The 17518-nt window shown below is 41.9% G+C and overlaps 1 protein-coding gene across 2 annotated transcripts in view; it reads left to right on the top strand.

Annotated features, from left to right (window-relative positions):
* Positions 1-8876: 8876 nt before the first annotated feature.
* PREP (prolyl endopeptidase) overlaps positions 8877-17518 on the top strand; it is a 102868-nt gene continuing 94226 nt past the window's right edge. Inside the window, exons 1-3 of one of the 2 annotated variants that reach the window (XM_080587182.1) lie at positions 8877-9114; positions 10192-10266; positions 17084-17217. In XM_080587182.1, the coding sequence (XP_080443308.1) occupies positions 8920-9114; positions 10192-10266; positions 17084-17217 (404 nt within the window). In that variant the 5' untranslated portion in view covers positions 8877-8919. Of the gene's footprint in view, positions 9115-9196; positions 9621-10191; positions 10267-17083; positions 17218-17518 lie in introns of those variants that run through there. The other variant, XM_080587183.1, reaches the window with a different exon arrangement.

Raw genomic sequence — 17518 nt, forward strand, 5'->3', positions numbered from 1 at the left:
ACAGCCGAGCTCCAAATACCTCCTGGCTTTTCACATACATACCTAATTAAATGATGAGGATGAACTTTTGTGAGGTTCTACTAAAATACAGTTATTTAAGTAAATATCTAAACAAAATAGTCACATTGCCAGAAAAAATTACCATCATATTTTTGATTACTGAAGTACGTTTTGGTAGGAGGGAATGAATAATATTAAAAGATTTAATTAGCGAATTCAGAGAGAGGCTATTTACAGCACTAACATCAATGACGTTACATCTAACATTATTAGGGATCAAAAAAAGCCTACTACAACACTAACATCTAACATAATTAGAGATCAAAGAAATTCTACTAGGCAAACAAGACCCTTCTTGCAGTAGAAGATGTGGTCTCCCAGTCCTTAGTTCTTGCATTACTCTCCTTTCAGTTACTTTCCCAAGTACTTTTATTTCATCTAGAACACTTAACCATTGGTAATTAAACAATTTTTGTAAGGAATCAAATGACCTGCAGCAGTCGACTGTTCTGCAATGACTGCTGAATATTGACTTCAGGGTACCACAGGGTACCTATGAAAGTGCAGTGGGAAGCAGGACATGTCACTGTTGTTTAGCACATAAGCTAATTTTTTTTTTTCCCAAGATGCATAAAGGGTCCTTCTGGGTAATTTCAGCAGAGCTTTGGAATAGTAGGTCTGCCCTATAACCAAAGGTTATACATTCACCTTGTCCTGTGTCTTTTGATGACTCAGGCATGTGCAGGATTTAGAATAGGACTCCTGCCAGAATTTGATGAATTATATGAACTAGATGTTTGTGAGGATTTTTTTTTGTGCAATTTTCTTCCATCAAAATGTGTCATACATATTTCTGCAATTTCCTTGACTTGCTCTATGTTTTCTGGCAGTACTTGGGAACCTGTTCCAGTCAGTAAAGGGGATGCCTCCTCCGCCTAGAGTGAAGGCAAAAGAAGAACATCTAATAAAAATGTTCAGAGAAGGAATTTATTTTCACAAACTTGGTCTCAGTTTCTTATTCCTCTCACTTTCTGTCAGAATTCCAAGCCCTATAAACATAAAAAATTAAAAAGATATGAAAGCTTGAAAAATCATGAAAATTTCCAAGTGAAAAGAAAGAAAAGTTATCCTTATTTGAATATCTACTGAGTCTTTGGAAGTCCTGTTCCTTTGAAATCACTGCACACTTTACCATGAGTAGGAAATAAAATATATTCAAGGCATTTGTTTTCAATAATGTTGTTTTAACCTGAGAAACTTAAAATTCATCTCCTAAAGTGACTATTTTCTCAGTAAACAACAAAGGGTTTCTGTACCAGCTCTGCACTAGATCAGAATCTATGTATTAAAAAGTTTTGGTGGTAGGATTTAAAATCACATAGTTATTAAAAGCTTTTATTATCAATAAATCTCACACTAAAATAGGTGAATAATGTGTCCTCCCTCTGTTGAGGGCACCTCCTCTCTGGGTAAGCTCATCTGTAAACACAAGCCCGACCGCTCATGCTGGTGACTCAAATCCACTCTTATGCTCCCTTCTGTCCAAGCCCAGATCTCAGCCTGCTTCTCTCTGAATGTCTAGCCATCGGCTCAAGCTTAGTATGGCTAACCAGAGCTCTTAATCTTTCTTCTAAGCTTTCTTTGCTGCTGCTTTTTGCAGTCGCTGTGGCTAACATCACCGTCCCGTCTGCTGCTTAGTCCTTGAATTTGTCAGCACCCTTAGACTAGATCTTTATCTGCCTCAGCTTCTCATATCAAGGCTCCGTGTAAATCTTGATACGTAAGACTTCAAAGCTATGACCTCCCTCATACTTCCACACAGCTAAAATTATCAGTCCGTGTTTCATGCTTTTGCATGTCTGTTCCCACAAGACGGTCCTCCCTAGTTTTGACAGAGTGCTTTCCCACTCTTTCCTCTTTACTCACAATTGTAAACAGATTTCCTCTCTCCTTGCTTCATCATACCATCTTCCCCATTACCAAGCACAACATAATTTTCCTCCGTGCAGATTCCAGCCCTACTGTCATCTCTGATAACCCAGAGATGTGCCAGCAGTCATCACACCTTTTACACCATTACTTTTTCTGCACTGTCCTTCCAGTCTGGGAGGAGCAATCTGTGAAAAAAAAAAAATACACAGTGCACGGTGAAGCCCTGGTCCGTGTCTGAATTGCATAGACACTGCAATACGAGAAATACAGAGATTTCACATGCAGCTATACAAATGTTGGAACGTGTTCTTCAGATACAGAACTAGGTTTAATTCATACTCTTTTAAAAGAGGTGATACTAAAATCACCTCTAAATGTAAAAAGAATAAAAATAAAATTGGATCCTTAACAAATGTAAGTAGTTAGTGTCTACCAAAATGTAGTGCCTTTCTTAGAAGGCACTTCTGGAACTAAAATTACATCTTTCTTTTAATTTTTGTCTCCATTATTGAGTTGTAGTTACAGTATTTTAAATCAATTGTTATATGGGGTGGCCAGAGCACTACAGTAAGTGATAACCTAGTACGTTGTCCAATGTCGTTTGCATTTCCAGTTCAGTGGTCACTAAATTGCAGACAGTCTTATTTCCTTCTTTTTCCCACATATTGAGAGGTTCTTCTCAAAGGCATGTTCAAGTCTTGTTTGGAATCACATTTCTGGTGCTCTAAATTTTATTTTTTCTTCAGGGATCTATAGTTTCTATAGCATTATAACCCAAACCAAATGTTTTCTGAGGCACAACGGAAAGCTCTTTTTCTAAGGTATTTGAACACATGTATTCGAAGCGTATTAAGCATGGATAGATGATGAGTTCAGAAGAAGATATTTCTAAATGTGGAGTCTTTTAGAAGGAGCTAAAACTCTTTTCTCTTCCAAGAAAAATATATCAGCTTTCCTATGTTTAGTGTATTTCAAATTCTGTCAACAAGTCATAAGCTGTTAACAGGAAGCTGCCTTCTGTTTTGCTTGCTGTCAAGATTAGGGGTGACATTCCTACCCTCTTGAAATTAATGACAAAACTTCCTATAGACTTCAGTGGGGAGAACGTTTCATCCAGAGCAAGAAAATGATACTTTCTCATATTTTCAGAACTGGAAGGAATAAAAAGCCTCCTTCCAATTCATATTTATATCTCTCTCTCTATTTTTTTTTCAGATACTGCCATGTAACAATTATTTATACTGTCTTTCTTAACAATATGGAAGTTATCTGAGTTGGTTTTAAGACCTGAAAACAGGAATTAGCTTATAATTTTTTTTACAGCATAAAACACCAAAAATAAAAGACAGAAAGACAAAAAAAAAAAAAGTACCTTTTATTAATATGGATTTGCTATCTTCCCACACAAAAGAATGAATATAATTTCATTAGACAGAAAATGATGCTTATAAAGGTAGAGTTCATTTTGCAGAATTGTGTTTGGTGGGAGGAAGGGAGGGAGGGAGGGAGGAAAGGTTGATCGGTGAAATCTGTGGGGTGAAAAAAGTAGGTAGAAAAACTTCTGTTGACTGTGTGGAGCTTTATGTCACAGTCTTTCTCGTCTGTTAAATGGTGTGTAGCAACAAAAGGTCAAACCCTTCTAACTTTTCTGAAAAAGCCTTCTTCAGAAGAACAGCAAAACACATGAACCTTGGAGTCCCAGCTGAATTGTAAAAGATTAGGATGCACTTCCAGAAATGCTGAAGGAAGTATATACAATCTAAGTGTCAGGAATAGACCATGATCTGGTGGATAAGTAGATAGTTACCTAACCTTACAAACTCTGGAGGACTCCCTGATGACTATAAAAAGACCCAGAGACACTAAATTCAGTAAAAGTCGAATATTCAGTATCTACTCAGGGATACAAGAGTAGATTTTCCTATGTTGTCTCTGATGTTTGGTAAATCCTTCTTTTAATGGCCAATTGTTATCAGATAACAATTGGGGAATAAAAACAAAGGGCCAATTAAGAAAAATTTGGTCATTGACCTCTTTTAGGATTAGAATTTTGTTCATTCTTCACTTCACAAGGAAGGTCACTGTGGAAGGAAAAGCTAAGCCTAAAACACTAACTCTTACCTGTCTGAAAAGATTCCTGCAGTTTAAGAAAATATATTTTAATTGAAGGTAGTTATTCTAAGATGATATTTATGTTGATACTCATACGCCAGTTTAGATATGGTTTATCACACTATAATCGTGATAGATTTGCCCGAGACACTTTGAAATAGCTTCTCTGTAATTGCTATTCCACGCTAACTCCCCATGTGAATATCCCTACATTACTTAACTGACTTCATAGCACCAGAGCGTAAGCATACCAGCCCAGAACACCAGGGTAAAGTAGAGTACGATTCTGTAGCATGCCACTGACTTTAATGCACCCATCCTGTCCCTTAGTGTGCAGAGCAGTAAACGACAATGAAATAGTGCTTTGCTTGACTGCACTTTCAAATGTTGACCAGTCCTACATCATGTGGTAGTTTCTGTAACTTAGATAGTAAAAACATATTCTGTGTTATGTAAGGTACTTTATAAATTAGCTCAAAAAATAAGGAAACCTTCAATTAACCGTAAATGATACTGAATTTTCATATTTAAAGTGTACAGTAGGGGAACAATATTTAGAAATCAATGATTCACTGGAAATCAACAGGACTTAGTCCCTTGAATCAGTGCTTTCAAAATAGAAAACCAGCAGGGCCGACGCTTTTAGAATCACATTCCTCTGAAACTTGAATTATTTGTACACCTCAGCACCTTCCTGTTAATGAAAGACTGAGGTTCTGCTGACACCTGTTGATAAATGTATGAACAGCAGAACTGGTGCCTTACAATTAAGTAAATGACATCTTAAAAACTAAGAAAACGAGAGCAAAGATACAAGCCTGGCTTTTTGCTATAGCAAAAAAATTTCAAGTCATTGTCAAGTCATAGTGGTAGAGTGAGGTTGGGGAAAAGAATGAAAAGGAAAGGTGAAAAGAAAATTTGCCCTTTTTTTTTTTTTAAAAAAAGATCTTTCCTGACAAGGATAATGAGGTCACTTCCTACTGAGTCAATACACAACTTGCAGTGAGTCATTGTGGATCTGCTGACTAAGGTGAAAGAAATTTACTAATGACTGGATGATCAGCAGAAGTGTCATTAATATCAGCAGAGACGAGAATGTGTTTCTCAAATGATCAAATTCATGCTAACATGGGAGTGTGATAAGATGATAAAGACTACTGAGAGATTTTCAAACTTTTTTTTTTTTAAAGAACAGGAAGAGAATTTTTGCTTACTCAGCAGCGTATCCTCAAAACTCAGCAAATATCATATCTGAATTCTGCTTGGTTTTTTTAGGCCCAAGAAAAGGTAAAATTTTACTAAAATTTTTACCTGCTGCTGCAACACTAAACAATTAAACTATACTTTGGAGTTATGATACAATCCCAACATTAATCCCTTTTAACTTTGTGTTAAACAAACATACGGAAAAAGGGAGAAGATTGCTACATCTTTTGTAATAAGTACCTCTGTTAACAGAGTGCACACTGCACTCCCTTTCATTTGTACAGGGAGTACAAGCTCACTGGTGCGAAAAACATGTCTGGGACAGTGTCTTAGACACTGTGTAACCTGTAATAACTGCTTTTCTGATAAGAAAAGTTCAGACAGTGTAGATTTTCTCCTTCAGCTATTGTTCACATGCAATCTCTTCCCCCACCCCCCACACCCCAAGAAACAAAAGAGAAATCTACATTAAAGAAAAAATTCACTCTCTGCCTGTCCCTGGTGCTCACCTTTGAAAGAAAATTACTGCTTGTAAAATACAGGCCCAACGATCTTATCTCGGACAACCATGTACTTGGGTTTCTTTGTACATTCCCGCCTTCTCTGTATCCAGGATGAATTGGAAGGTATTATAATGGATAATTACTGTGATTACTGGATGCTCGCCAGCCCATGCAGTAATTACTGTGCACTGGTTTGAGAGGGTTGCTCAAGTCTGAAAAATATGGGCACTCCTCTGGGTCAGCTGTACGGTGTCATGCAGTCAGCCTGCCCTCTCCTGGCAGGTCAGATTTCTTCATGTGCCTAAGGTACATTTGTCCAAAACTTCAGTACGTGTCTGCTGGGCTACTATTACTGCATGATGCTGATCTACAGATACGTTGTGGGAATGTCTGGGCTGCTTGGATGTATGGCTGCTCAGTCAGAGCTACCTGCAAGTCTGACCAAGCTGCTAAACATCCAGAAATCCCGGACATTTCCTGTGAAATACATTCATTCTGGACAACATTTTAAGGCTGAAAAAGAAGACATTTTCTGCAAGAAAACTGAAATCAGAAAATATCAATCAGATGCTAGGCCTTTGCTAGGTACAAAGTGAATTTTCAGTTGAGACAACTCAAAATTCTCAGCTACTCAAAAATTTTGAGCCTACTCAAAACTCTCTTGGCTGAACAGCTGGGTCTGGAGGGCAGTGGTCAGTGGTGCAAAGTCTAGCTGGAGGCCAGTAACAACCAGGGGTCAGTACTGGTTCAAGCCCTCTTTGACATCTTTATTAATGATCTGGATGATGGGGTAGAGTACACCCTCAGTAAATTTGTGGGTGACACGAAACTGAGGGGAATGGCTGACTCACCAGAGGCTCTGCAACCATCCAGAGGGACCCTGGCAGGCTGGAGAAATGGGCTGACAGGAACCTCATGGAGTTCAGCAGGGAGAAGTGCTGCATGTGGAGAGGAACAACCCTGGGACATGCTGGGGACCAGCCAGCTGGAAAGCAGCTCTGCAGCTCCTGATGGACGTCAAGCTGAACAAGAGCCAGCGGTGTGCCCTTGCTGCTAGGAAAGCTAATGGTATCCTTGGCTGCGTTAGGCAAATTATCACCAGCAGGTCAATAGGCGTGGTCCTTCTGCTCTACTAAGCATTGGTGAGGCTGCATCTGGATCACTGTGCCCAGTTCTGGGCCCCCAGTGCAAGAGAGACCTGGACATACCAGAGAGAGTCCAAGAGGGCCACAAACATGATCAAAGGACTGGAATACCTTTCCTATGGGGAAAGCCTGAGAGAGCTGGGACTGTCCAGCTTGGAGAAGAGAAAGTTCAGGGAGATCTCATCAATGTGTATCAATGTATACAAATGCCTGAAAGGAGGGTGCAAAGAGGACAGAACCAAGCTCCTTTCAGTTGTGCCCAGTGCCAGGACCAGAGGCAAAGCGAATGAACTGAAACACAAGAGATTCCATGTGAACACCAGCACTTCTTTACTGTGTGGGTGACCAAGCACAGGCACAGGTTGCCCAGAGAGGTTGTGAAGTCTCCCTCCTTGGAGATCTTCAAAAACATCTGGACATGGTCCTGGTCAAGCAGTTCTGGGTGTCCCTGCTTGAGCAAGGCCAGATAGCCTCTGGAGGTCCCTTCCAACCTAAACTGTCCTGTGATTCTGATACACAATACACATACAGGATATTTGTGTAGCACACAGGCAAGCTTTATAGAAGTATTGAGCTAATTCTCTATACGATAGCAATTCATGTGCATATATATTCTGCCTGGGAAGCTCAGCCTTTTCCTTTCAGTATTTATCTGAGCAAGTCACTCAGAAAACTAGCAAATTTTGGCAGCATTGGGATCATCAAGGCATTGCCATTAACCACCTTGCTGGCTGCATGTCATGAGTGGTAGAACAAAAGGTGTAGTTGGCAGCTATGCTACAGCCTTACACAAGAAGAAGATTAATAGAGCAACAAGGTAAGAAGGAAAAATGACCAAAAGAGAAGGGATGAGAGACGAGAAGCCATACGGGTGTTGTTTAGGATGTAAATGAAGCTGAGGAACATAGTTATGTCAATTAGTGACAGTGATCATTATTGCGTTGCCTTATTTCATCGAATGTACACAATCCTCCCCCAAAGTATGCCCAATTAGAGATGGTAACTCTTTTCATTAAGAGAAACCAATCAAGACACATTTCTGAGCCAGTAACTATCAATGTTTGATTCAATTTCTGGGATATTTTATGTCATTGTCATTCCAAACTGTGTCTTTACTGGGGACTGTGAACACTCCTTGGGCTGCTCTAGCCTGTAGACACCACTACGTGTAAACATAATTGTCTCCAGCTTCACATCACGTACCACAGGTACACACGAGTTTACCTTGGGGAAGTTCAGTTAAACCCTCCCCACAGTAACAGAGTGATTTTGTGAGGGCTATGAGAGGAAACTTCGAAGCAACAGCAGTTTGGAAGGAAAGCAGCTTAGCCATGCTACTGGACAACGAACCAAGAGCCCGTCTGCTGCATATTTCCACTATTTTTATGACATGAGAGTCCAGTGGGTTGCCTACTTCAAAGGAAAAGTGTTTATAAGCTGTACAATACGAGAAGCCCTATTGTAAAATAAACACCTGGCTGAGGAGCCCCAAAGTCATCCATCCAAAACACCTTCGCTGGGTGAGCTTCCACCCAGGCCAGCCGTGCAGGTCAGAGCCTGCCTCTGTGCAGGACCAGAGCTGGGACACCAGAGGGACTGGGACAAACACCAGCTGGTCAGGCTGGTGTGCTGGAGCCATGGGTCTCACAGGGACTCGGTGGCCAGCTAGGACTTTGCTTTTTGAGTGAAACCTCATCTCCGGCAGCTTCCAGGCAGCGTGAGAGAGCAGAGCCCGAGCCTCTCCCCACCAACAGCATCAAGGCGCGCGAGCTGAGGAAAACACCACCCAAAACCCAAGCATCAAAACGCAATTTTATTTCATTTTTTAACCAAAGCGTTCACTCTGAGGAAGCCGAAAGCCATCGGCGGGGTGCCGAAGGGGAAAGAGCCCCCGCTGAGGGGCAGAGGCTGCGCCAGGGGCGGCGGCTCCCAGCAGGGGGCGCCGAGCTCCCGTGCCCGCCGCCGGCCTCCCCCGGCGGGGGCGGGCCCCGGCCCCATGGCGGCGGCGCGGGGCGGGTCCTATGGCGGCCGCGCTCCGCCTGGGCCGCGCCGCACGCCTGCTGCCGGCCGCTGCCGCCCCGGCCTCCGCCTCAGCCCTGCGGCCGCCTCCGCGCCTCGGTTCCTCCTCCTCGTCGTCCTCCTCTCCCCGCCGCCGCCCGCCGCCCGTCGCCATGCAGGCCTTCCAGTACCCCGAGGTGTACCGCGACGAGACCGCCGTGAGTACGCGGCCTCCCGGCGCCTCGCTGGGCCGCGGGGAGCCGCCCCGGGCGCGGGTGGCGGCCGCTTGGCCGAGGGCAGGGGCAGGGCCGGGGGGCTCCCGGCCGGCGCTCAGCCTCCTGCCGCTCGTGTCGGGCCGGCGGGGCCGAGCCCAGCGCTTCCCGAACCGCCTGGGTGTCCCCGGGAAAGCCAGGCCTCCCCCGGGGGGAGCGGGGCTGCGGCAGAGCCAGGGATCTGTTTTCGGAGGTGAAGTAGACCTCTCTCCGCGTGTCGCGGCCATGACTTGGTGCGCACCGGGGTTACCGTGTCGTCTTGGCTAAAATTGTGCCAGTTTTCGTCTGCTTCCACAAAGCGCCGTGCCTCAGGCACCGGTCCAGGAATTATTTACAGAGCTAACCTCACTTTTAAACCAAAATGTTTGCCGAGATGAGCCAGCAGTGGAAAAGCTTCAGTGTTTCCTGTAGTAGTTGAGCAAAAGGCAGAACTGTGCAACTCCTAACGGCAGGTATCTTGTTTTGTTTTATTTTTTGTACACTGGAGAAAGCAAGCGGATAAAAGACTCAACCTGTATGGTAAAACATGTGGTTTTACTTCCATATGGATGTACGCACTTTGCTCGAATATTTGCAAGGAACATTAGCAGGAGGAGGCAGTTAATCACCTAAAAACCAGAGACATAACCAGAAATTACATTTTAGGTGGATCCCATAATCAGGTTTTGTGATTGCACTTGAGCATCTGGATTTGGAAGAGGGGTTGTGTTTGTTTGTTTGTTTTTTAAGTCATTCTTCTCATCTAGCTTGTGGAAGGAATTGATGTTTGTGTTCCACATTTCTCTGGTGCCCTGTATTTTTTCTGAGGATAAATCTGCTACCTCATTTCTTCCACCAAAAATGATAAAATTAGCAACTCACCTGACAGCAAGGTGCTGCTTTTCTCATCTTTTGCTTCTTAGCCCTATGTACTTGTGTGAATTTCCAAATACACTTCATTTTGATGCAGCTTGTTCCTCTGATTAGTCGAGTTTGTTTGTATGCATATCTCTTTTTATAAAGCATTGTCTCTTATAAATTCAGGTGTTGGATTACCATGGACATAAAATCAGCGACCCATACTGCTGGCTTGAAGATCCCGACAGCGAGCAGACAAAGGTAACCTTTCTTTGTTCAGGAATGTCCATTTCAACTTAGATCTTTCTTACAGGCTATGTACATGGGTATTCCGTAGTTTTTTAAAACTTCCCATTGTGAATGTAGGTGTAATGTAGTACACCTGATACTTAAAGGTGCTAACAGAGTAGTGCTGTTATTTTGCACCTTTGTGTTATGGTGGGGGAAAGACTGAGACACTTGGTGTAACTTAGGTCAGTGACACAGTTTGGAAAACAGGCCCTACTTGACTTGCACCCATTTTTCTTAGGCAATTCAAATATTCAAGGTTATATTGGCATATTGAAGAGAAATGCTCTGCTTTTAGAGCACTATACCTCCGTTGTAAGTATGTTTAAAATTGCCATACTGAAACAGGTAAGAAAGGGTAGAAAGAAAACTTTTCCTTTGCCTTTCCTTCTTGGTACAGTGACAAGTGTGTGATTTCCCCCTTAGAATGGCTGATAACTTTGTGACAGCTGTAGTTCCAGAGCTGCAGCTCTGGGTTCTATATGCTGTGCTTGTCTGTGTGAGAAAGAAGATAGAGGGCAGGTTCTTTGTTTAAAACAAAAATCTTGCAAAGTATCTTTCCATTCACGAGATTCCTTGCAGGTTTTCTCGTATATACGCTTACATGATAACATTTTGATGAGCTAGAGGATGGCTGAATATAATTTACTGTAACAGTTAAGAGTAAAATAAAATGTACACAGATTTAGAAGTAAGAAATAGGAGGCTGTCAGGATTTATAAATATTCACCTGCATTAAAAAGGTTTTGTATTTTTGTGAAAAACTAGGATTTTAGTGAAAAACTCAGCTGTGGACATTAACAAGGGAAATTAGATTGGTAGTAAGTTTGGAGTATTTTCATCTTTTGATTCTGGTATCCTTAAGAAATGGTACACATAGGATAGTTTTATGTGAAATTCAGGGGGATGTATTTGTTGGGAGTTACGGTTCTGTCTTTCTCTTATAGCAACCATATAAATACCCATTCAGGTGGTTTCAGAATCCTGCGGAAGAGAGGGTAGGATTGAGAAAAAGACAGTACATGACTTCTTGAGTCCCCATGTTCAATGCTTTTCCCACATATTGTGAACAGATTGGGGAAGAAAAGTTAAAGGAGGGTGAATCTCCTCCAGAGGCTGTAGCTTATAGCAGACAAAATAAGGAATGGGGAATTGCAACATCTTTGTAAAAAATGGAGCTGCCCAGACACAAGGTGTCATTTTGGTGGAATGAAAATGCTGTTAAATCTTACTTGCCTGTACTCCAGAAAACATACGCCTTGGCAGAATTTTGCAGTGCTGCAATAGCATGATGCAAACAGTGGAGAGAGTTCCTGTTTGTATTCGGGTAGGTCATCTTTTTCCTATGTTCCAGGAGTTAGTGAGCAACAGGGAATTTTGCTTTCCTACTTCTTTCACAGAAGAGGTCAGAAAAAAGTCTTGAAGTGCTAAGCCTTTCATCTGCTTTATCGCTTGCTTTCTCGTGCTGTGCAGCAGAGGTTGCTGACAACCACTCTTTCTTGCTAGCCCTTCTCAGTAGTTTTATCTCCATGTTCTTGAGATTATTCTACAGGACTCGTGAAGAGTAGCCGTTCTGTACCCACCAGATCAAATAATAACCAGACACTGGTATAGGAGCGGGCTTCAGAGAGAATTCAGAGCATACTCTGTAGACTTTTCAAGACTTCAGGTCACTGATCTTGAGACCTGTGTCCTTCCCTACTCCTCTTCCAAGTCCCGCTCTTTCTTTTTGTGCTCCTTAGTATCTGACGCTTCCATCTGTTTTGGGGAGAAGTCAAATGTCTGGTGTCCACCCCCTCCAATAGGCTACCTTTTAATTTGCTACATATTAAACACAGAACTAGAAGAATTCCTGTGGCATTCATGCTTATCTGCAGTGAAAAAGCTCCTATTCAGCTCCTGTTTACAACACGCTTGATTTGTGTATGTATAACAGGGAAAATTCTGGTTTATGCTAAAAGTGAAGGGTGAACTTCAGTTATGTGGTTAGGAATATTTCCTCACACAAAAATAGTGTTTAGTGTGTGCCGTTGAATAGCTGGACAAATATGTTTAGAATTCTACTTTTGAACTCTAGACATTGCAGAAATAGTCATGTCAGGCATTGGTGTGGTCATAGAAAATAAAAGGGTAGGCTCGCTTTTTTTCTGTGTTGACAGGTGTCAGTGAAACATCACTTAAAAGAAATTATTGAAAATCTGTAAAAAGACATCTTTACAAGACATTTTTGAAATCTGCAGGTACGTAACCAGGACTGTTTCTCATCAGGTGAGCAGTTCTAGAGCTGATGAAGCCAGTAATCAAGTCACATCCTCAGTCTCTTGAGAAGCTGTTGTTCAAGAAATGCACACTTCCATGTCCATGATCTGTGTGCTTACTGTAGTACTATTTTTATTGTGTGTGCGTGGTGCATGTAGTTATGCACAGTTATAGTAAATAGAAACGGAAGCACCAATCCGAGGAGGAAATTCCTATCTTACTTTGGAGAAAAGAGGGCAGATGGTGGGTTCCTGCTCTACTGTTCATTGACCTTTAAGACAAACTGAGGAAACTTCCCTGGCTCAGTTGCAGTGTTCTGCTACTCTGGTAAAACACTTCTGGTGATGACATAGGCCACAACGGCAAAACCACAATTTGCTAGTGTCTTGGGTTTGGCTTGGTTGGACTTTCCAGCTTCTTGGCTTGTTTTACACTTCGTGGGATATAAGCTCTATTTTAGTGTAGGAAAGTCTTTTGCTGCTGTAGGTCAGTCATGTACAGCATCGTACCTCCCTGAAACAGCTGTGTAGACAGGAACGTGTAGCTTGTTTCAGACATGAGGTGTGGACAAGGGATGAAAAAGCAGGGATCATGTAGCAGACAGTTGACCTGTGGTATTATGAACAGGTGTGTGTTTGGGCTGAGACTAGAACTGAAACTCAATGGATTTGTAGTTGTAAGAGAACAGACCTTTACTTACTTTTTTGATAGTTATGCAATTGCATTTTGAATTTTGCTTTAATAAATCCTGAGGTGATGCTAAAAGTAAATGCTAAGGGGCAAGCCACCAGAAATCTGCGTAGTTTTATTTTCATAGAATCATTAAGGTCAGAAAAGACCTCCAAGATGATCTGGTCCAACCATGCCCCTACCACCAATGTCACCCACCAAACCATGTCCCTAAGCACCACGTCCAACCTTTCCTTAAACGCCCCCCAGGGACAGTGACTCCACCACCTCCCTGGACAACCTGTTCCAATGCATAACCACTCATTCTAAGAAGAAATGTCTCCTAATTTCCAACATGAACCTCCACTGGCACAACTTGAGGCCCTTCCCTCTTGTCCTAGTTTTGTAATGTTTGATACAATGTATGTGCCCTCTTGTATTCAGAAGTGCACTGAAAAGATACATATGGAGACTTTGGAGGTAACTATTAAACTGTAAATTCTTTACAGATTAATGATAAAGACTGGTAATGTTTTAAATACAATTTCTATCCTAAGAACTCTCCTTGTAAAGTATACTGTGAGTGCCTTTGGCAATTTTCTTCTTGGGTAGATACCATTATTTTGTTGAGAGAATAGCATGGTAGCATGTGGAAAGCTGATGCTTTGTAACAAAGCATGGTTAAAAAAATTGTCACTTGTTGTTCAGATAAAATTTAAAATTTTTAAAAATAACAATTGACGTGCTGAAGTGATAGACGTTCTACTTAAAGCTGAAGTGTTTGGCTCTGCTCCTACTGCCGTACTTTAGAAATTGTCCTTTCAAAGTTATGTTATTTTCTGAGGCGTGCGTAAGCATACGCCTTACACTGACCCTCATTCTGTTCTTCTAGTAGTAAATTCAGTGCTGGGTCAAGGCTGATGATAGTTTATCAGATGTGGATTTCAACAGGTAAAATCTTTTCTCTGGAGGTTCATGAAGGTGTATGGACAGCTGTTGTTAGTCCTATACTGTGGGTGGCATCTGTTTAACTCAGCACGGTTGATACTGAGTTGGTACTTCAAATATATAGTGACTGTTGAATATGAGTGCAACCTCGTGATCAAATGTGTAAGAACATATCCCAAGTTGCACAGGATCTCTTTCAAAAACCTGTAATTCCTACCTCATTTTTTAGGTAGCAATGATATTCCAATTTATAGTCTGGTCATCTTTGGTGCAAAGATGAATCTAAGTGGAAGTGGGGAAAAATGTCTGAAACTGCTGTAAAAGCAAGGTTACTAGTAATTCAGTTGAGTGCAACAGTTGATTTGCAAGCATGTTCTTGTGCAATGAACACTTGCAAGGAAAAGTTTCTCTCCTCCTTGAATACCAGTGATGAAAGCAAATGTGGTGAAAGGGTGGCCATAGTTAAAAGTGAGTAACCCACGGTCCCATTATACCCCCGTGGCAATGCTGCCGTTTTGGTCACGTTATTGATCTAGGAAACAAAGATGTGTGCCGATTTCTGTCCACTAAATACAAGTGTAAAGTGCTTTTGCCTGTCTAATGGATAGTTTTATACATCTTTGTAATAAGACAGGTTTGCTCTGAGGGTGTCACGGCACTTAGAGTAGGTAGTGTGGTATGTGCTGTCTGGATTTTCATGTCTGTGATCTTTGAAATTCATGTGCTTCCATTTAGAGAAAACGGATTCAGATACATGTAATTCTTGGGTAGGTTTGGTTAAGTTATTTTGTCATCTGATGGAGGTGGGGAACAGTGTTAGAGCGGTACAAGGTGGAGGCTGCACCTGTTCTGAGCAGAGCAATGTTTTGACGTACCACTGGGATGTGCTGTGCTGCCGTGCTGGATGCTAAAGCTGCCTATGCCAGTACCATCCTCAAAGGGAAATCAGATATAAAAAATCAGCTTTTCCTTAGCAATGTATTCACCTCTTTCCTTCTTCTTTCTCAGGAGATAATTTCCTGACTCTGTCCTCACCAATGCATGGAGTCTAACTCGAGTAAAGGTCCAGAAGTCATAACCGTTAGCCCTCTGTACCTTTCCCTTTTCAGTGTTGTGCTGGTCATTTTTATTTTTTTCGTCATCCTTGAGCGGTGACTTGCATGTAACCAGCCCACGTGTTCTTAAACTAATGTATTTCAGCACTTTGCCAAGTGTTCTTAGAGCATTACTAATTCTGCACTTGTATTTAAAGCTTATCGCTTTCTGTATGCTTTGTTGGACATGAACAAATACCTCTCAAGTGGAGAGTGACCATAATTAATGCACTTTCTCCCTTACCTTGTAGCCTGACAAGTCTCTGAAAACAAAGCTTGGCATGCATTGCAGCTGTTGGCCATGTACTGCTGTGGCAGCAAGGTGAATGAGAGAGGGAGTCTGGCATTCTCCTTGCTTCGTGGAGTCACTTTTCACTGTGTGAAATGTCTGTAAAATGCCACTGAAAGAATTTTATGTTCTCTTCTTTCCGCTTTTTTACCTGAAGAACTGATAAATGGGTAAACATTGACGGCAGTTGGTAAATGTGTGTCGGGTGCTCTGTAGAGCAGGTGGCATTTCTGAAGAGTTGTGAAATGCAGGTTATAGAAAGTGGTTTGTAGCCCACCGGCTCCTGTAGTTCATACCCTGCTGTGAAATGCAGCTCAGGCATTACCATGCACTGATCTGCTTGCTGCGTGACAGAATCGGGACAGGTAGAAACAACGACCTCATTCAAAGGAACTAGGGAAGAAACCCTCGTAAGCAAGAGGTGGGGTCTGGGATTTCAGGCTGGAGTCCTTGCTACACTGCGGTGACAGAGGGTGGCTTCTCCGTGGTGCTGCAAAATGCCAGCATTGCAAAGCCTGGCTGTGACTTAGGGCTCGTGTGCTGTGCCCTGTCCTTTCTACTCCATCTTAACAGAAAAGCCTGTGTGTCTGCTTCTTAACAGCTGTGGTTCACACCCTGTCACCTTGAGATGCTTAGGTATTAATTTTATGTTAATGCACTGTGCTGTAAGTAGGGATGGTGAAACACCTACATAGCACCAGTATTTCCATCTCTGTCATGGGAGTGGTAGCCTCTAACAAGCAGCTGGAGTGGTAATGGGTTTGGCCGCTGTAGTTACATGTTTGCATCTTTGAGGTAGTGTTTTAAAGAAAACAGACCCCTTGAAGTTAGCTTCTTGGACGTTACATATTCTTGTCTTTTGTAACTAAGAACAGATCTGTGGATGGGGTGGGAAAAAAATGCCTCATCTGTACTTGTAAAGGACGGTACTTTGGCCCTTCCAAGAAATACTGGCTGGGACTAATCCTAACTGTTTTGTTAATAGGATGACCAGATGGTGCACATGACATTTTGTATCATTTTCCAGCACTTCACAGTTCCTGAAATGATAGTCATAGATAAGGGCAAAAGGATTCGTTACCAATTTTCTAATTGATCTGCTCTACAGTATTGGAGTATTGTATATTTGTGATGAAGTAAGAGGTGACTTTTCCTAGGTGTTTTCTGTAACTTAGCTTTATCTATACCATTTAGATAAATACGGGGAGAGTTTTTTAAAAAAAAAAAAAAAAAAAAAGGCTTTGGTGCCTTCTTTTTAAAGGGGAGTGGCAGGAATCTAGCTTGTCTTTGTCCTGACCACTGCTTACCCTAATGTGTGCAATAGATTATTCAAGATATAAAATCAATCTAGTTAGAACATTGCAGCCTTTAATAATGCAGACAAGTATGTGAGGCTGTTCAGGTGTGACTCTACACACCCTATGTGGGGGAAAGATGTTGGCAATGCATTGCATCAAAAAAAGTGTTTCCTGTGGGAAAAGTAAATTTCTGCTTGAACTCATGTATTCTGGGGGGGATTTTTTTCTTACAGGCATTTGTGGAGGCTCAGAACAAGCTCACGGTACCCTTTCTTGAGCAGTGTCCCGTCAGAGGACTATTCAAAGAACGAATGACTGAACTCTACGATTATCCTAAGTACAGTTGCCACTTCAAGAAAGGAAAGAGGTATGTGAGGAATGTCTTTGTAGATGATGATGAATATGGAGCAAGTCAAAAGCAACTACAAGATAAATTGGAAATCATGTTTGCATTTATTCCTTTATTGTTGGGACCTAGGAAAAATGTGTTCAAGCCAGTATTAATATGTTGCATGATGCAGAGCATAAGATGCTTGATTGTCTCTAGTTCCCAGTCATATTATCGTCCTGTGCTTTTGTCATCTTTTTGTAACAGGAATAATGAGTTTATCAAAACTACATTGTAGAACAAGTAAAAGTAAAACTCTGAGGAGTTCCTTTCCAGGTCC

Source organism: Anser brachyrhynchus (assembly GCF_964034855.1).
Source record: "Anser brachyrhynchus genome assembly, chromosome: 3".
Taxonomy (NCBI): domain Eukaryota; kingdom Metazoa; phylum Chordata; class Aves; order Anseriformes; family Anatidae; genus Anser; species Anser brachyrhynchus.